Raw genomic sequence first — 21,656 nt, 5'->3', positions numbered from 1 at the left:
CTATAAACATCAGGGCTATGGGTTCAGCCAGGCCAGTGAGAAGGGTAGTTAGCCAGGCATTCCAGTTAAACCGTCTCTGGAATCAAGACTCATTTTGTTCTCATTCTCAATTTCATCTTGAATATTTTACCTTGGCTAGGGAGCTTTGAGGATACCACACTTATATAAAAACAGCAGGCCTCTCCCAGGGCCACACAGAGTCCCCCTTGGGACATGAACAGAGGTCTAAGCCCCACCTGTTCTTGAAGAATCACTTCAGTCAGAGATTGAACCTGGTCATTAAGGTGGTCAATAGTTTGTTCTAAATGATCTAGGTCTTCCTTGCTTCTTGTGCCAGGATAGAAAGGCATAGTTCACCTTCTATTAAGGCCACAATTCCCACCACAGTTGATCCTGCCACAGCTCACCCTAAGAGGGCTGGAATAAGAATGCAGACTGCTCTTTTGACCTGGAAAACATCTCTGGTTAAAAGGAGATGAGTGCCCTCTGGCCCACTGTAGGCATAAACCTGGGGCAATACCTGTCCCATAATGCAGATAATTGGATAATGGGCTGGGGAGATGTAGTGAGCCAGTCTGAGGTCACAAGCAAACCATGCTTGACTGGGAACAAAATAGGACACAGTGGATCTTCCAGTAGTAGTATAAGAACAGATGTCAGTGGGAAAATCAGATGGCTCCATTGCATTGTTAGGGAAGACAAGGCAGGTTGCGTTTCCTGACACATCACCTAAGGTGAAATTTGGTCCTGGGTTAACACAAGCAGCTTTCTGATTTGGTTTCCAGATCCACCCATCTGTTCAGGCTAGAATCTTCTCACTTGAGATGATGAAATTGTATCTACAAGGTTCAGCAGCTTGGACCTTATAACATAGTCAAAGTAAGAGAAAACTTATAAGTATTTTTTAGTCCTATCTTTAGAGAATGGCTGTGGTCTCTACGGGCTGTCCATTCTGTAGTAAAAGACACTTTTGTTGTCTTGACTCAGGTGTGATGAATCCATGCTGTGAGTCCCTCTACTTTCATGATTGTTCAAGTGGTTAAGAAGGCTAGGTATGATCCCGTCCAACTGAGTGTTAGTCTTTTTTTTTTTTTTTAATTTTAATTTTTGGAAATATTTGATGCAGAAGTAGTCTCCTGGCTGAAACGGGTGTTGGAAATCTGTAATCCCTCTCAGCTGGTTCTCAAAAAGGAACTTACAAGTTTTATGTTGTACCTGTAGGAGAGACTTAGCAACAGGTTGAAGCAGGAGTAGGTTATTTAGGTAAGGGTGGAGGAAGGGCTCTGGTGGCATTAACATTTTAATTCCCTGGAAGCAGCCTTCAACTTTCTGGACCCAAACCAGTGTTCATTTTGGTGATCTGACCTGTTTACCTTTCTACTGTGACTATAATACTTGCTTCATTTCCCCCTCTAGTTTTTCTACTCCTATGGAAAAGGAAAAAGGCTTTGACCACTCTTTTTGCTTAGAGATGAGAGGGGACAATGTGGGGTAGCGCAAGCAGTTTGGAGTCCCCTTTTAGAAACTGGGTTGGTCCATGGGTCCATGGCAAAAGTTTGTTTCAGGAAGAACATGTTGTATGGTCATCTAAGGGTGGGTGCTTCTATGAGAGAGAAACAAAAAGACTTGAGTACTGAAATTAGATTGATACAAAATAAATGTTGCAGCATCTGGAACATGTCAATGAATATCATGAAGATGATAGAAATCAATAATCTCTTACCAGGAGGTGGAAGAGCTGAGGGGTTGTCCCCATAACCAGGCCTAACAAAGCCTAACAAAGCCTAACAAGGCCTTTATTTGGTAATGGAAATCTTTAACACTGCCAGAGTTATCAGGGATACAAACACAATATTTAGTTAAGTTACTTAATGTCTTCTGATTTTTGTAAAATGTCTTGTTATTGACATAAACTTTCTGCTTTACCCTTGTTACTTGGGGCTAGATAATCAAACCAGCATTGATGAAGCCTACCTGTGTAGGAGGTTAGGAAGATCTGTAGACCTTAAAAGGACTAAAAACTTCTGACTTTGGCAGTTTCTCTTGAGAGTTATCAGGCATTCCTGCCTAAGAATCTCTCTTTTGTCACTTCCAGTCTTACTGGTTTTGCGATAGGGGGGCCTAACACAAGTGTACATCTTAAGTTACTTTAAAATAACTATTTTTTTTTAATGTACAGAATTGGCTGTTTTGGTTTTAACTATTTTTGCCCGATATTTAAGATCAAGTTAGCCCAAATGACCTTGTTCCTATCTACTGTTGAGAGTCAGCCTATTTCCCTTGGGGATCACTATCAGGAAACTGATGAGTAGCCTTTTAGCTCCACTAGTGCCATCCACCAGGATTAGTCAAGATCTTCCTGACCATGTGGCTTCCCTTGGAAGCATAATTAATGTCTCCCATTTCAAGTGGGCCTCCTCTTTTGCTATATGTGAACCGATTGGTTTTCTTTTTCTAGAATCCCAGTAATCCCCCTTGTTGGAGGGGTCATGTGACATAGAGTTGCCATGCTCTAACAGAAGTTCCCTTTTCCCTGGGATCAAGCTGACTCAGAGGGCAAGAGTCAAATATTAGTTTTCTTGATCATTTTATTTTAACCTTGATTTTTAACCCTTAGTTGCAAACATCTAGCAAGATAGCCTTACCAGTCTTAAAGTAAATGTAGTGAGCTTTAACAATAATTTTTATAACTTTACAGTAATTTTTACCCCTTTTATTTGTGATCTGTATTAGTACAGATCACAATTAAATAAACACATTTTATACTATCTGTCTATAGATAATGGCTTAATATCTGAAATTAACTTAGGTTGTTATGTTGAAAGTTGTACTTTTGTAAGGCATTAACACATATCAGTTAAAGTTTATAAGAAAAGCTCAAAGTGAAATTAATGAGAATAAAAACATACTTAGTTTATACATAATTTTGAACATTGACTGAGTTGTACAATTATATTCTGTGCTTGAGATCACAGTAATCTACAATAAAATCAATCTTTGGAATATAACTTTAAGTGAGTGAAGTCTGCCCAATTTGAGGGCCATTTGGTAAGGTGGGAGGCACAGGTAGTAAGGTGGAGCTCTTCACAAGTTCTAGCTAAAGTGTTCTAGTTTTGAAGTTGATCTTTGCCTTTTTTAAAAAATATCATTTTATAAAGTTTATATATATTGTTTCCTGGGTCTATATGAATGGTAGCTAACACAATATGCCATTACATCTAAAACATGAATCAAAGAAAGGCTAGGAGAGCTTTTAACTTTATTTTTGTGGAAAGTGGCAAAATGTTTTTATGTTTTACATTATTAACATTTAAACAGATCAGTCTTTCATTATCTTTTAGAAATACACTTATATTTTTACCCCAGTATAAAAGATAACATAAGGTTTAGGTTCAGTTACAGAACTGTAAATGATATAAATAAATCCCCCATAATTTTTTTATCATAAAAGTCTAAAATTACTAGTTCAGACAACTTTAGTTTGGGGAACACCAGCTTGATAAAATATTCTTTTAAACCTTCTACCTTAAAGACTTGTATATTTTGAAGATATGAACACATTTAATATCCAAAGAAGAGTAATTGTACCACAATTACATTGATAGTTTAGGTTTTAAAGAAAATTTAGATTCTGTAATGTAGTACAGTACTCTAAAATCATAGTTGCTGTTTAGCCAGAGTTGTACAAACCCTAATTTTTTAAGACTAGTTTTTCTAGAGAATTAAACTTAACAGACACAACCTTAAGAATAGTGTTACCTTAGATTAGATAAAGGGAAGTGATGGGAGGGAAAGGGAAGGGATGTGGGGATAGGAAAGATAGTAGAATGAAACAGACATTATTACTTTATGTATAGGTGACTGCATGACCTATATGATTCTGGAACATGTACACTCAGAAAAATGAGAAATTATGTCCCATCTATGTATGATATATGAAAGTGCACAAATGTGTTCTACTGTCATGTATAACTAATTGAAACAAATTAAAAAATTTTAAAAAAGAGTAAATTAATGTTTTAAAAAATCTTTGTCATTTTACATATATTAAACTTTGGTTTTTGTTAGTACGTTAATATTTGACTTTAGAAATAAAGCTTGAATAGGTTTAACTGATTGTGTTAGTTACATATAAACAACTTAGTTCACACAAACTTTTTAAAATTTACTCTTCACTTACATATATCTTTTATAATTGAATTCGACCCCCTTGTTGTTTATGTAAATGTATTTCAACTTTAGCACATAAAGACTTTCTTACCTAGAAACAATTTCTTTTTTTACTAAGTACTTTTTATACCTAGAAGCTTTTAACTTTTTATCTGTTTGTTTACCTATTTATAAAAACATAAACAATAATCAAATATATCACCCATAAAATTTAAAAAATTAAGAGTATTTGGTATATTATATATTGTTAGCACTTTATCTTTGTAAATTAATCATATGTCTCTAACAAACACATATATATGATTAATCACAGATATGTCAAATCTAGTTTACTTATTTTTAAAAATCAAGATATCAGACAAATGTATTGAACAGCATTAGCCATTTCTTCCTTGATGAAGAAAAATTCTAGAAAATAAATGATAGATGATAGACATGTTATAGATATCACCATTTTATCAGTCATTTGACCCCTTAAAACAAAAACAAAAACTGTGAGTCAGTAACCTTTAAAGACATCTTTACTTTTATTTGTTTATACCTGTTGGGACTTTAAGTAACATTGTTTTTAGTGAAGACAAAAATCGTTTAAAAAGTTAAAAAAACTTTTTTTAACCAAACAAAAGTAGACATGACAATCATTAGTGTACACACATACACAAAACAAAGATCAATTGCCATGCAGCTTTTTAAAACCTATTAGATTGAGAGCTAACTCTTGTAAATTAATCACTGAGCAAAGTAGAGTGTAACAAGAACAACAGAAACACTCTATAATTAGATAAAATAGGTTTAATGAGGGAAACACATTAACGTAGGCACACTGGACCAAAATCAGAAACTCAAAGAATTAGAGTTAAAATAGAATTTAAAAAGCCTTCCTAGCCTCTGTCCTGATGTGGTCCTACTTATCTGAGGTGAAAAGAATTTGAGAAGAGAAATTAGGGCTTGTGGGCACTCAGAGAGAGGAGAATGTCTATTTTCTTAATTGTAAGTGAATATAGACAAAGGCATTGTCCCATCGATTCCTGAAGGAATTTCCCAAAAAGGTATCAAGGGATCCTACTTTCATGGTCTCCTTGGGAGAGCTCCTTTAGGTTGGGGTCCTATTCTAAACTCGTTTTTCTTGTCTCTTGGATATCAGCCACCAAAATTTTAGCCTAGCATTCTGCAGCTTTATAAGCTGGACTGTCACAGTGAAAAATCTATTGGGGCCAATCCCCCCCCCCCAAAAAAAAAACCCACATAAAACAAAAGAAAACAAAAAATGCCGAATGCCTTCTCTGATTTAAGGATGCTGTGCTGATTCATAATATGTGCTGGGGAGGGGCATGGCATGGAAGGATTAGATGAATTCTAGATAGGGCAAAGGGGAAAAGGGGAGGGATGGGAAGGAAGTGGGTATTGTTATGGGGAGCTGCCTCAGAAAACACTCTAAGTCCCAATTAAAACAAAAGAGAGCTTTAGGTACGTGGCCAGGGACTGTCTTTTACCATACCTCCTCTCCTCAATTTCCCTGGCCTCAGTTGACAAGAACTTGGAGGTTGTACCTGGCTCTGAAGCCAACAAGTGGCTTCTATCTATCTCCACATGGTCATGAGCCCTGTGCTTGTGGTGTGGCTGCAGTGAAGCCTGGGGAGACCAGGGCCTTTGGCCTTTTTAACCAGAACTTAGCTGCTGCTTTTGTCCAGAGCCTGTGAGGCTGGAGATTTCTCTCTACTCTGGCCATCTGCTTTTCTCCACAGCTGTTTTTCTTTCTGCCATTGTTTATCTTGTCCATGTTCCTGTAAATTTAGGCTGATGGGATATTTTCATAGGAATAATTGCTCTTCCCCTTTGCTGAGTGTACCCTGAGCAAGTGGAATGTCCTGTAAACCTGAAAAGGAGACCATCCCTGTCTCAAGTCATAATACAGAAGTTTCAACAGCCACTGCTATGTTCTTTTATGTCTCTTTCCCCAGGTTGGGCAAAGGAGGTTGAAGGCAGGGCAGAGTCTGAGTCATCTTCACTTACTTCTCTAAACCCCAGCAGCTTTTCTGGAAATTATCTTCCGACATAAGGCTGGTTTTTCTGACCCACAGTGGGATGTTCTGCAGCTGCCTGGAACTGGGCTAAGAAACAGTGCTAGGCAAACTTTAGTTTTCTGGTGCCTTGCTATTCTTGCACACAGGAGGGTTATACCATGAACTTAGTCTTAGGCCAGTTGGACTCCTTATGTAACGGCATGGATACCTGCTTATGTAGAATTTCTTCCATTTACCTATCTCTGATAGACTAATTCCAGTAGCAAAATTATATAACAATTCAGAAAGTCATTCAGTGGCCTGATACAGTAAAACATCAGCTTTTTCTTAGGCAAAATTTTACCTATTTGTGGCCCACTCAGCCAGGATTGTTTCCAAGAGTCCACAGGTGAGATCAATGCACTATTGTCTATGTGTTAAAGGGCCAGCAACATTCAGTCCAACACAAAGAGACAACCAGAGTGGATCCCCCAGCCAGGGGCAACAGAAGGGACCCCTTAAAAAAGACCAGCTGGGGAAACATCTCTTAGGTCCCCAACTGCTATTTTACCAGAACTCTGACACCAATTGTGCCATAGATGTCCACAGACAGAGGGACCAGATGTTCCCCTGTAGGGGACCTGAAGTGTAGACTCCAGGGTCTCAGTGTGCACACAGGAGGAGCTTGCCAGATGTCCACGTTGGCATGATTTCATTGCATTCATTTCCCTTTTCCCAGAGTAGACCCATATTAGAAAAACCCACACTATTCATGAAGAGAAGACAAGAGGTCCCTGAAGCCAAGTATCCTTGGCAGCTCCTGGAAAGACCCATCAGTCCTTTCCTTTACTTACAGTTACCCTTCATCCAGGACAACCTGAGACAAATGCACTAATTTGTCTAATTCTCCAGACTCAGCTGTCAATGGACTAATCAGCACCTTGCATCATCAGTGTGGATGTGGGGTTGCTCTGAGTGCCAGGCCTGCCTGAGAAGGCTAGAGGGGCACTCTCAGTTTTCTTCATGGTGAACAAATTTGATAGCAAAATCTTGGTTCTTATCCCTAGTCCTGATCCAATAATGAGAACAAGGTTTTGAGAAAAAGAAAAAAAAAGTTTTATTGCTTTGCTACCAAAAGAAAAATAGAGGGGACTCCTGTCTCAGAAGCTGTGATTCCAATGCCCAGTGAATAGAGGTTTTAAAGTAGTGACTCAAAGTCTACCCATAGGCTGTGTGCTGTCAGGAGTCATAATTCCCTTTTAGCCTTGAGAGAGATATTTTTTAGAACTTCTAGTGCCAGCCATAAAGTCTGTATTTCTTGGTTCCTGTGGAGCATGAGCTGAAGGACATATAACCTGGCTTAAGTACTGACTTAACACACAAAGTAGGTTAACCTAATTTTCCCCAGGGTTAGAGAAACATAAAGGGAAAACAGAAATAAAAAACCAAGTCAGTTTTAAAATAAGTCTCAGTGGAAGAGAGCAAGGGTTATGTTCAAAGCATAAAGTGGACCCTGACACATTCCTTGGGAGAAGCAAATGGAACACCTGGCAGGTGGGAGTGGGTGGGGTTGATGGAGAATAGAAAGTTTAGATCAAGCTGGGCGATGTAGTGGATGCCAGTAGTCCCAGGGACACAGACATGCAGGCCAGAAGCTCACAAATTCAAGGTCAGCCTGGAGAATTTAGTGAAACCATGAAAGATCAAAACAATAGAAAAAGTTGGGGATATAGTTCAGTTTTAAAGTGCCCTTTGGTTTAATTCCCAGTAATACCACCAACAAAAGAAAATTCAGATATAAGATCAAAGAATGCTTTACCATGAAGCCAGCATGTACATAGAAGGGGACAGAAAAAGAGTGTGTGTTGGCTGGGGCCGAGGTCAGTCAGTATCAATGGGGCTAGAGGCAGGAGGGAAATTAAAGCCAATCTTAAGTTAACAAATATTTTATTCTGTCCACTAAGAATAAACTGTTCAATTATTTGTTTGTGACTGTTTGGATGGTTATAGTTAACATAGAGGAAATCATCAAAGTTATAATCAGCAGGGAGAATTTTTATATTTTTATTTTTTTCTGAATACTAGGGATTGAATCCAGGGACACTTCTCACTGAGCCACATCCTCAGCCCCTTTCTACATTTATCTTAATCAGGGTTTCACCAAACTTTTTAGGGCCTCTCTAAGTTGTTGAACCTGGATTTGAATTCTTGATCTTCCTGCTTCAGCCTCCTGTTTTCTGTTGCAGAAAATGGTAATCCCCTGCTGGGGTTACAACTATGCATCACAATGCCCTAATCAGGAAGGGTGAATCTCTAATATGATGCTGTAGAAGAATAGCAAGGATGGGTCAATGAATTCAATTGGCCATGTTTTTAGGATTTAATACCTGCTGCATATTCTGCCACATTCCATGTTCTGTGCGTCTTTTCTGACCTAATTTTCCCCATGGTTAGAGAAACATAAAGGGAAAACAGAAAGAAAAACCAAGTCAGTTTATTTAGTCATTGCTCATAATCTTTTTTCTTTCTTTTATTATTATTAGTTGTTCAAAACATTACAAAGCTCTTGACATATCATATTTCATACATTTGATTCAAGTGTATTATGAACTCCCATTTTTACCCCATATACAGATTGCAGAATCACATCGATTCCACATCCACGTTTTTTGCTCATAATCTTACCATGTATCCTAGAATCATTTTTTATATTTTTGCTTGATTGTACTACTTTTGAGTTTTGTATAACCTACTTTTCCCACTGCTATTCCATTAGGATTATGTTAAGACTTTCTTTCTTTTCTTTTTATTTTTAACCATTTCTTTGTAGGGTCTCTTTAGTTTTAGTTTTCTGGTGTCTTGCTATTCTTGCACACTTGAATTTTCTTCTCAAACTACTATGGAACATGCAGACTATTACTTCTCCACTGTTCCAGTATTATGTCTAACATGTTTAAATCCACTTTGCTTCACTTTCTTCTCACAACAGTCAACTTGAACTCTGTTTAAAACATATGGTGCACATGTCCCCCCTTTATCAGGAGTCCTCTGTTCTTTCACTTTCATCAAAGCCAGGCCAGGCATATGTGACCTGCGAGATTCAAAAGGTTTTCTTTTTGATAAATGGACATTGGATTGTCTTGGTATCTTAGATTCCCATTGGGGATGTTTCTGGGTCATTAGATTTGCTGAAGAAGTGAACCCTGCTTTATTTACATTCCATCTGGATGCTCCACTATCTATAAATACACAAAATTTTATAAAATGCACATTCATTTCCCCTAAGAATAAAGTAAGTCCTAAAAGAACAGAATGATTAGAAGAGACTCAATCTCTACAATGCCATGGAAAGTCTGCTGAAATACTATTTCATTTAGTTTTGATTTGGCTACAGATATCACAGCAATGTTGATGTGTCCTTTTATGTTGATTGACACTTTGTATCAATCTGTTCTATTTTTTCTACAACTCTTTTAACCTTATTTGCTTGGTGTGAATGCTGTCTGCCACATTTTCCCTATAAAGTAATTTTTTTCCTTTGTCTTTAGATGTTTTGGTAGGATTTTTTAAATAATCTACATAAACATTTATGTTTGATCAAGAAATTCTTCTTTCTTAGTATTTTTTATTTTTAATTTTTTTTTGTAGATGGACTTTATTTATTTATTTATTTATTTATTTATTTATTTAATGTGGTGCAGAGAATTGAAACCATTTCCTCACACATGCTAGGCAAGCACTCTACCACTGAGCCCCAGCCCCAGCCCCTTAATAATTTTTATTTTTTGACTTGCTTTGGGGAATGCCGCCTCTGCCTGCCTTTTATTTAATGCAGACAGTGACTCTATTACTGGAGGTCCTGAAATAGACCACAGTCCTGTAGGCATTCATTTTAGTCTACCTGAAGCTCACAGACATTAACCTCATTTTAGTAAGTCTCTGGTTCATGGTTATGCACTTAAAATTTTAGAATCACCCTACTTTTCCACCATAATTTTCTTCTCTGAGAAATAGATAATTTATCTTATGATATATAAAATCACAATTAAAATGTATATTCTCTGTTGCTACCTCAATTTTACAATTTATTTTATAAAATTGGAGTATAAAAACTTTTTTGTGAACTTGTGACACTCTCTCCTCAGAGTTTGATGACAGAGAATATCACTGTTACAAAGTATTTTCTTGAATAATAAATCATTTCCACTATTTGTTGTGTCCCTCAAAAATCACTGGTTAAGAGTCAGTTCTCCTAATGCTCACTTCATCTTCAGCAAACTTACAAGCTCTGTGAATTATCAAATGGTCAATGTACTATTAATTTACCTATTCTTATTTCAGGAACTGTTGACATTCAGGGATGTGGCCATTGATTTGTCTGAAGAGGAATGGGAATGCCTGGAACCTGCTCAGAGGAATTTATACAGAGATGTGATGTTAGAGAACTACAGAAACTTGGTCTTCCTGGGTGAGTAGAGCTACCCTTCAGAATTTCTAATGAATCATTATTCCTAATTGTATAATTTTTTCTTCTCACAGAATTTCTGCTGGGAACTTCTTCTCTTCATGAATGAGTTTCAGATTCTTGCTTTCAAGAAAAAGACTTGGGCAGTTTTTGTTACAGAGAAGAAAATGTTTAAGCCATTTCTTTTAGTTTTTAATCCTTCCCTTTCTTGAAGTGATATATACTCTTCACTTAAAATTTGTAGTACTTATAGTAATTCAGAGATATAGAATGATGTGACCTACATGTCAAAATTCAATTTCTTCCATCTGTGGTACCAGAATAGAAGCATCAATACTCTCAGTGATAATTCCAACAAACAGTCAATTCAATTTGTAATGAACATTTGCCTTTAAGCTATATTTGGACACCCTCCCCTGGTGCAAAGGAGAGAGCCTTGAGCTATATACCCAGGTGGGTAGAAATTTATGAAACAGAGAACACAATTGAGGGGTCCAAAGGCAAGGAGGAAGGCAAATTCAAATGTTGGGGGAGAAGTTATTATGCCACAGAAATGGTCTTTCAGGTGCTTAGGTTTAATTTTTGTGCTGTCCTAGAAAGACATCTACTGTCCTATGTTGAGCATGGGTCCCTCTTTAGTCTCCTCCTTTTCCCCAATTGATGTCTATGTTCAGTCAAATTAACAGCCCAAACACTCCCCTTTGCTTGTGAGGGTCAGCATGATCTGAAGGCATTTCCATTATTTGGTGTGTCCCTCTGAAATCTGTGCACATTTCTGGAGACCTCTAGGTGAATTGATAGTAATATATTAGTATCAGAAAGCAGTTTCTCTGATATCCTTAAAATGTTTTTATTAATTGAAATTCCCTTAGCAGAGCTCATTAGGTATACTTATAATGAATACTCTGTTTAACTTTTCTGCCATAGAGTGTATGTTGGTGTTTCACAATGACTGCTCATTTTAATTACAAGGACACAGGTGGAAACTACAGTTATGTAAAAGTGTTGTAAACCATGCTTATTTAGAATTTTGTTGGTTAAATTTTTGTTTTCTTTTCTTCTTTTCTGTATTTTATTTTATACAGTAGATTTCAAGTTATAATGTAGGTTTCCTCACATCAGTTAATTTTTCCATTTTTTAACCTACATTTTATAATTCTATGGCTATTTCCAATATTTCACAAATTAGGGAGTAGAAGATGAAATTAAATTATGTCTGATTTTTGTTTCTATTGGCAATACAATTATATTTGCTTCTTTTTTATTTTATTTTTGTTTCTTTTGCCAATAAAATTACATTTGAGATAAAATACATTGTTAAGTTTTTCTTTTAAAATAAGTTTCACATATGATAATCATTTCAAAACCAGCTTCTGATCGCTTTTGTGGGTAGTATTCTTATACACTTTTGCCTTCAAATTGCACCTTTAGATTTAGTCTCTGGCAATCTGCATAGAGTTGTAATTTTTATTTGTTTCTTCTGTTTCTTATAATTCTTATCTCTTCTTTTTTAATTGAGTTATCTTGTGTTTCATGCATTATTATCATGGCATTAATTGATTCCTCTTTCACTTCCCTTCATTCTATGAGTATTTTCTCAATTACTTAGATTTTTTAATAAAAATAATTTTAAGCTTACACTAGGTTTTTAACTAGCAACAAATTGACTTCAATTTCATAACAAAATACATATATTTATTTATGTATCCTTTGAAAATTGTTATTGATGACATAATTATTTTTATATTCCATACATATTTAGAGGTTTATGATGATTTTTATGTTTTTATGTTTCTAATTCTATTGAAAAAGAGTTTTATGACTCATTAGTCCAGCAAAATTGAATTATATATTGGTATATGAATTTTCCTTAGTAAGAAAGCTTTAAAATTTCATATGCATTATGTTGCTGTGCACACTTATTTTATTTTTTTTAATATGAGTAATTCACTTTAGTATTTTTTGAAAAAGAAGTAGGCATAATGTTTGTGTGCCTTTATATATTTTTAAAGTCTTTATTTTTACTGATGTTGAAGTATAGTATTTCTGATTGTAGTATTCTCAGTTGATAATTTTCTTTTGTCATCCCTTTGATGCTATTCCCCACTTTTTTTCTGTATTGCAAAGCTTCCATTAACAAATTGACTAATAATTATATTCAAGTATGCTTCTTAGTTGCACATTTTTCTTTTGGTGCTCTCAAGATTCTCTCTTTGTGACCACTGAATAATTGAGAACAGCGAACTTTGAGTCTTTTTGTTTGTTTCTACTTAGACATAATTTAGATTCTTTAATTTGGGCTTCTTTTTTTTTGCTCCTATTAGTAATTTCTCAGGCTGTTAAAATTGATACTGGAGATTGAACTCAGTTACTTTTCTACTGCCCTTTGCCTCATCCCTTTTCATTTTTAATTTTTGACAGTCTCACTAAGTTGCTGAAGCTGGCCTCAAACTTGTGATCTTTGTGGCTCAGCTGCCCAAGTTGCTAGGATTACAGCTGTGCCCAACCCCCCTGACTCTCTCAGACACTATTTCTTAAGAAAGTCTTCAAGTACACGATTTTTGCTTGTTTATAGTAATGACTTTTTGTCTGAAATTTTCGCAGTTTTCTATGTTCTTTCTTAGTTCACTAAACTAAAATTATTTCAAAAGGTTATTTAGGTGCTTTGGATAATTCATAACTCTTACTTTCCTGATGTTCAATTCCTAGTGTTTCACTTTTTTCCATTGATTAGCCAAGTGTCCATTTTTCTTTGTGTATTGTACAATTTTAGATTTGTCCATATAAAAGCCAGCCAGTAGTAGATTAATAGTCACTTTGGAAAACAATATAAAACTTAGTAAAGAATTGAAAAAATAGAAAGCACAGTGCTACATGTTTGAAATCCCAAGTAATTGGGAAGACATGCAAGAGGCATGTCATACCATGTCTCAAACAATTTAATACATTATGGTCTTTCATCAACACTCTGAAAACACAGGAGCTGGTAACCATTTTACTCTCTGTAATTCATTAGTATAGCATCCTTGAGCTTAATCCTAAGAACCACACATAAAAAAATTAAAAGTGGAATGACACTATAATCCAGAAATGCAAGTTCTAAATAGGTATCATACGGAGAATAAATCAGTGTGTTGAAGAGAGAGTTCCAATACTGTTTCAGTGCAGACATTGTTCAGAGTAGTCAAGACATGGACTCCCACCTATGTGCCTATCAGGGGTTAGATGGGTAAAAAAGATGGTATTTATACATAATCAATTACTAATAGAAAAGAGTTATCTTGTCAATTAAAGTGACAAGGGCTGAATATGCAGGACTTTGAATTACAGGAAATGAGGCAGCCACACAAAGTAATTTGCAGCCTCATCTGACTCACATATGGAACTCAGAAGTACAGAGAGTAAAATGGTTACCAGCTCCTGTGTTTTCAGAGTGTTGATGAAAGACCACAATGTATTATTTTAAAGGATACAAGAAGCATTGAGCCCCGAAACACTTAAATACTGAGCCACATCCCAAGCCCTTTTATTATTATTTTTTATTCTGATTCAGGGTCTTTCTAAGTCACTTACAGCATTACTTGTTTTCTCAGGTTGGATTTGAACTTGGGATCCTCCTACCTCAGATTCCTGAGTTGTGTGGTTTTGAGGCTTGTACCACCACACTGGCCAATGTAGTATATTTTTGATAGTAGAATGAATGCATTGTTTTCTATGAACTAAAATGATGAGTATATAAAATGTTCCTTAGCTACAATTAGTCATGTCATCATATATTTATATTTTCAAATGCCATGAAATTCTTGGAAAACACATGCAATTTAATTTGTAAATTAAATAAATCCATAAATAACCAAATTTATAAAAATTAAAAACTGAGTCATTTGTCTTCATCTCCATGTGTTGACTTTATCCAGGTAATACTGACAAAGGATTGTGTGTGTGTGTGTGTGAGTATGATATATGATATATGTTTACCACTAAAAAGATTTTTTCATATTTCTCCTTTGAGACCATACACTCTTTGAAACATTATTGAATGTCTGTGTTATTGTCATCCAGCATCTCTTATATCCAGTTCTTTCTCATGGTAGACAGAAAGTGGTTTTCAGGCAGTCCTCAAGAAAGCCAAAAATATTCACATTTTACATTTCCCTTTTCCTATTGAGAGAGAAGAAGGGAGTTGGTTAATTTTTCCTAATTGTACAATGGTGATTTCTCAAGGAGGAAGGCCTGTAGTGAATAATATACTTTTCTTTCCTCTGCTGTATTACACTTTTTAGTGATATACTCCTTTGGATACTGTGAATTTCCTCTGCTATAATACTCTCTTTAATAGTATACTCATCTTAGACACTGGATAATTCTCACAAAGAAAATTTGTCTGTCCATTGTTATTTAGTTCATATATTTATGGAGTAATGATGACTTTCAATCTGCCACCATATTGATGTCCTGATAGCTATAATTTTATGTTAGATTTGTAAAGTATATTCTCAGACCAATATGTAAAATAATTGTTATTTGCATTTTTTTTCAGCCATGACCTCCCATCATACTCAGAAAATTTTACCAGAACCCAGCAGACAGCATTTATTTATAAAAATGTTAAAGAGAAGATATGAATATTGCAAACTTGACCACTTACAAGAAAAGAAAATACAGAACAGTATAGGTAACAGTGAAGGTCAGAAATCATATTATAAAGGACAAGACCAATTAGAAGTGACTATTCTTAATAAGAATGTCCTTAATACCATCAACAGTCCTCAAGAAGATATAATAGCTCAGAAAAGTATTCAATTTATAACTGAAGGACAAGTTTCTGAAAGTGTTGATTTTGAAAATTTTTTTACAACCTCTTCATCATTCTGCAATGAACAAAAGATTTCTTCTCCTGCCCAAACATACACTTTTAATGATTGTGGAAAGGCCCTGATGTACTCCATACTACTTAATCAAAATTCAGATATAGATTTCTGGAAAGCATGTAATACATGTGATGAAACAAGCAACACCTTCAGCCAGGTCTCTATGCTAAGCAATTACCAGTGCCCTTACATTGGAGAGAAAAAGCATGAATGTAGCAAAACTCATAACAACTTTAGCTTTGGTTGCAATAAAAGAGAACATCAGTGTGGTCATTGTGCACAGAACATTTACAAAAATGAGAAATGGGAGAATGTCTTTTCTCAATGCACAAATCACCATCCAAGTACTCAGAGCCAAGAGATGCCTTGCTATTGTGAGGAATATGAGAGACCTTCTTATCTAACTGCAAGTCTTTCTCAGTATAGTGGAGCTCAACCTGGAAGGGAGCCTTACAAATTTAAGAAATGTGGTCAAGCAGGGAGTTCCATACCACTTTTCAAACACCACAGGTACCATAACAGTGAACAACACTTCAAATTAAAAGAATGTGGCAAAACTTATAATCAAGAACAGCCCTCTTTTAAGCACCACAGAATTCATAATGGACAGAAATCCTACAAATGTGAAGAATGTGGCAAATCCTTTAGTATTTGCTCAACAATTTCTAAAAACCTGAGATGGCATAGCAGTGAAGATGTGTACAAATGTAAGGAATGTGAAAAAAAAATTAAGAAAATTTCAACCCTTCCTCAATGCCAAAGTATTCCTATGGGAGAGAAGCCCCACATATGTGAAGAATGTGGGAAAAGTTTTACTAAAAGAGGACAACTTACTCAACACCAGAGAATACATATCATAGAGAAGCCCTACAAATGTGAAGAATGTGGGAAAGGATTTACTCGAAGAGCACAACTTACCCTACATCACAGTATTCATACTGGAGAGAAGCCCTACAAATGTAAGGAATGTAGCAAGGCTTTTAGGTGTAGTTCATATCTTACTCAACATCAGAGAATTCATACTGGAGAGAAGCCCTATAGATGTAAAAAATGTGGGAAAGAATATAGACAAACTGCAGGTCTTTCTCAGCACCAGAGTACTCATACTGCAGAGAAACCCTATAAATGTAAAGAATGTGGGAAAGGATTTACTCGAAGAACACACCTTACTCTACACCACAGTATTCATACTGAAGAGAAACCCTACAAATGTAAGGAATGTAGCAAAGCTTTTAATCGAAGATCAAACCTTATACAACACCAGAGAATTCATACTGGAGAGAAGCCCTACAAATGTAAAGAATGTGGGAAAGAATATACTCAAAGAGCAGGCCTTACTCTACACCAGAGTACTCATACTGTAGAGAAGCCCTACAAATGTGAAGAATGTGGAAAAGGATTTGCTCAAAGAGTACACCTCACTCTACACCACAGTATTCATACTGGAGAGAAGCCCTACAAATGTAAGGAATGTGGCAAAGCTTTTAGGTGTAATTCATTTCTTACTCGACATCAGAGAATTCATGCTGGAGAGAAGCCCTACAAATGTAAAGAATGTGGGAAAGAATATACTCAAAGAGCAGGCCTTGCTCATCACCAGAGTATTCATACTGGAGAGAAGCCCTACAAATGTGAAAAATGTGGCAAACGATATACTCAAAGAGTAGGGCTTACTCAACACCAGAGATTTCATACAGGAGAGAAGCCCTACAAATGTAATAAGTGTGTTAAAGCTTTTAGGTATAAATCAAGCCTTACCCAGCACCAGAGAATTCATAATGCAGAGATTCAAGTTGAAGAATGTGGGAAAGGTCTTAATGAAAGAGTATGGCTTACTCATCACCAGACCAATCATAATGAGGAGAGGTAGTACAAATGTAAAAACTGTTGCAGACCTTTTAGCAATGGCTCAAACATTGCTTATCACGGGAGAATTCATGTGTGTAGAATCCAGAACAGTGTAAATACTGTGCCCAAGTCTTTACTCAAATTTCAATTTTTTTTTAACCTTAGAAACCTGATATCTATACGGAATGCGGAAAGATATTTGCCTGAAATATATGTCTTAAAAAACAGCAAAATATCTACAATAAAGAAAACATCTTTAGAAATATAAGAAATATAGCAAAGCCCTTATCTGTACTTTGTATCTTGATATATGTGAGAAGGAAATGAGAAAATTCTTTTAACTTTTGTTTAAAATTTGTTAAAAATCCCTAGGTGAGGTGGGAGAAATAAAGAAATTATCACAAGTACTATAAAATAGTGCAGAAAACTGGACTCAGGAAGGATGTAAATTTATTATAAATCAAAGACTTCTCAACATTTTCACTTTTGAAAACTGAAGAAAACAATTTAACTTAGATTCTTTTAGAAGAAGAAGACTTGTTCCTCAGAGTTGTTAGTCTATAATTTCAAGTCTTTATAGTGGATTATAAAATCTTTATCAAATTGTGTATAAATTTTCCCACTAAATAAAAGTAAAATTTTTTAATATTTAACATGTTAGGTGTTGAATCATGGTAATATGTCAGAGGTACTACTGTGTTCCTGTTTACTAAAGGTTCCATGCAACAGATAGTAAAAACATACTAAAATATCTCCATTAATCTTTTTAGAAACATTAGCTCATTTGGATAATAGTATTCACATAAATCAGTGTTGAGAGCCACCACTGAAGGGGCCCCAGCAAACTTTCAGACTGCCAGCTGATGATTGGCTCACAGTGGCCCCAGCAACATCTAGCTGATTGGCTCCTCTGTGGTGATGCTCATTGGGCTGTTTCCCTGCCCTTTCAGACCACGGAGCTGCTCATTGGGGGACTATTTTGGCTCCGCCCACATGACCCAGCAAATCGGCCTCAAGAGCAGGAGGATTGTGGGAGGTGGAGAGGCTTGTGATGGGATGAGAGGCTTGTGGGAAGCCGGTGGTGGCAGTTGGGCTCTGAGGGTTTTTCCTGAGGAGCTGTTTTGTTTGGCCTGTGTGGTTCTAAAAATAAAGTTCGTTTCTTTTGACAAGTGGCTCCTGAATTGTGCCCAGCCAGACTGCGGCAAATCAGATCTTCATTTATTTTTTTCTGTTTGTAATTATGGTGATCTTAAGACAGTTATAGGTAAGATATAAGAACATGAAAATAAGCCCCAGATTTCTCTATCTTGAATTACTACTCTCAAATTTACCCTACACATTCTGGTCCCAGTAGTGGACACCATTTTTTCCAGCAACTGAGGAGGCTGAGGCAAGAAGATCCCAAGTTCAAAGACAGCCTCAGCAACTTAGCAAGGCCCCAAGCAACTTAATGAGATCCTGTCCCAAAATAAAAAATAAAAAGCACTGGGGATTGTGGCCCAGTGTTTAAGCACCCCTGGATTCAATTCCTGGTACCTCCCAATTTTTTTGTACCTTATACAATGAGAGAAGTCCTAAGGGCCCTGCAATTTTGGAGAGCAATGCAATTTCCCAACACAGGGTCTTTTAGTACCCCAGAAACCAGGAGCCACCAGTGCAAATTTTGTGAAAAGAAAGCCCATTGGTTAATCCCAATGGTTGCCCAGGAAGCCATGTGGTCAGCTGGACACTGACCCATCCTGGCTCCTGGCATGTGTGGTAGAAAACAACTAAAATACTGAAGAAGCCAACTCCACTATTGAAGACCCCAGGAGTAACCCCCAAGGAGTCTAGACTCACATTAAAAATTTAGAAAAATACTTTTGCCCAATACCAAATACCCATTTAGCCTTGAACAACCAGAAGGGAACTATAACCAGAAACAAGTGCCCAATAATTATGGTGAGGGGAAAAAGCCATACTCATAGAGCATTTTAGCCTCCCACATAATTTATATAATTTTATATATAATCTGACTTTGGCTACTTTTCACTCTATTCTATAATTTATCATGGTTATTTTACATTGGGGATTAAAAGATAGAGAGTATATGGCAAAGTCTCTCCAAACTCCTCTACCACTGAGTCCTTATGAGATACTCCAGATTACACCTGTCCCTTTTTAGGTCTTCACAGAAACAGAAGCACCTGCCACCACACAGGAAAAAACAAAGTTCTTATTCAGATGAGACACTGGAATATATACAAGTCATGTTCAAAAGTTTACCACAGCCAAAAATGTTGACACATGCCTATAATTCCAGCAGCTCAGGAGGCTGAGGCAAAAGGATCTCTGTTGCCCACAACCTGTGTGGGCACCTGAACTTAAGATCACTCGTATGAATTTGTAGGGACACCAAATAAAAACACAGACACCCTTTACCTTTAAACAAGCTTTAGGATGGCTTCTTCGCTATCGGCCTCAGGATCCCCAAAAGAGAGATCAAGAGAAAGTCACAAGAGGCTGGTGAGAGAGAGCGAGTACCTTTGGAAGTGGGCTTTTATTGGGGGGACTCTTGTTCTTTCGAAAGTTCTATCCAAAAAGGCTAGAAGGGGCGGGGTTACAAGGGACAGGTGAGTGTAACTCAACCCCAGTGGTGACACCTACATCTAAAGACACACCAATGCCCAAGTCACCACCAATGTAGTGATTGGTCAGAGCTTCTTGCTTCAGTACTGGAAGGTGTGGGTCATTCAGAGTAGCTTCCCACATATTTTCCCTTCTTAATTTGAAAAAGTAGGTGATGGGTCACTATTTCAAGTCCCCAAATTCTTGTTCTAAAGGCTGGTCATCCTACAATTACAATACAAGAGAGAATTAGTAGCAAAGAGAACAGTACAAGGATATACCATGCAGAATGTGTAAGAATGTTACCAGGGTTAAATTCATTCAATTCTTTAAGTATTTGATTATCTAAAGAAGTAAGATCTGAAAAATCAATCTTACTTTTTTTGTATATCTTGAATATGATGATGTAACACCAAAAGATCCATGTTGTTATTATTATTTTACCAAATACCTAACATGGTTTTTAACCTCCCATTCCCATTGGGAAGAATTGTATTTGGCAACAGTAACATACACATACTTATAGTTAACATGAGTCTTTCCTTGAATTTCAAAGCTGAAAGTCCATTACCAATATTTATGACAGTAGCCTCTGAGGCATTTAACTTAGCCTCAATCCTTTCATCAATATTTATTTGATTATGAAGAGCCTTGGAAGTATTCTAAGCTAAATTTTAAGAACATTTGCATGTTGAATATTTTTAGATAGGGCCACTGAAGCTGTGACCCTTGAAGCCATAAGGGAAACTAAAGCAACAACTCCCACTATTACAGAGTCCAGGAGCACATTTAGGTCTTACTAGCTGAACATGTAAATTGTTGTAAACATCAACATGAAAACCAGCATCAGCATACCACAGCTCTAAAATGTTAGCTGGCAATGAGACAAAAGTGGGCTGATGAAGTTTCAGTGTTCCTTTCCCTCTATTATATCTGGTGATACAGTTTGTTAAATTACATTTATTACATGTTACAAGATATCTATCATCCTTTCTTTTAACTTTCACATTTCCAGTAATTAAAATGTCAGGAGATTGAACACAGGCCCATAGGCCATAACAGGAACCCTCCTGTTATTTAGTTTTTGCCTACTAAATCTGGTAAAGGTTTGTCAGTAAAGAATTCTGAGGCAGCAATTAAGCACCAAACATCTTGTTGAATGCCACCTTTGCTGAAGGTCAAGATGTTACAAATCCTCCAGGAGTCATGGTAATACCCTCGCACCATTGCCTTTTGTCAATTTTAGGAGACCAGTCCAAAATATACCCACTATTTCTAGATAACTTATGCTGTACTGGAAAAGTATTTATACAATACATCTTATGAAAGATGACAATTTCTATCACATAATGATTAGGAAAATGAGGTATTTGTGGGCGTTCTTCTGAGATGACTGGTTTGTTATGAGAAAGCCCCATTTTAATAACTGATGTGATATAAGATTTTGAGTCTCCAGGAACAGTACAATTAGCTGGTCTATGTCTCCCAAATGCTGTCTTTTTCTCAAAGGACACTTTTAGACAGCAGCAAGTTTATTGTGGGACCAACACAAAGGCAATTGAGCACTATAGCCAGAATAATTAAACCCAGTCACATGATTGGGAGTAATATGGGTGTCTGTAAACCCTCCTCCCATCATACATGAGTCATTCGTAAATACTGAGATGGATTCTCCAGTCCACACTTCTGGGT

The 21,656-nt window shown here is 36.4% G+C and overlaps 1 protein-coding gene across 1 annotated transcript in view; it reads left to right on the top strand.

Moving 5' to 3' along the window:
- LOC308632488 (uncharacterized protein) overlaps positions 1-17,608 on the top strand; it is a gene marked incomplete at its 5' end in the record, with an annotated part of 35,279 nt that extends 17,671 nt beyond the window's left edge. Inside the window, 2 exons of the mRNA XM_081264581.1 lie at positions 10,515-10,641; positions 15,179-17,608. Of these exons, the coding sequence (XP_081120707.1) occupies positions 10,515-10,641; positions 15,179-17,379 (2,328 nt within the window). The 3' untranslated portion in view covers positions 17,380-17,608. The remainder of the gene's footprint in view (positions 1-10,514; positions 10,642-15,178) is intronic.
- Positions 17,609-21,656: the final 4,048 nt, after the last annotated feature.

Source organism: Spermophilus citellus (genome assembly GCF_964194105.1).
Source record: "Spermophilus citellus genome assembly, chromosome: 13".
In the NCBI taxonomy this organism is placed as follows: Eukaryota; Metazoa; Chordata; class Mammalia; order Rodentia; family Sciuridae; genus Spermophilus; species Spermophilus citellus.
This window is presented reverse-complemented; position numbering and strand designations above follow the sequence as displayed.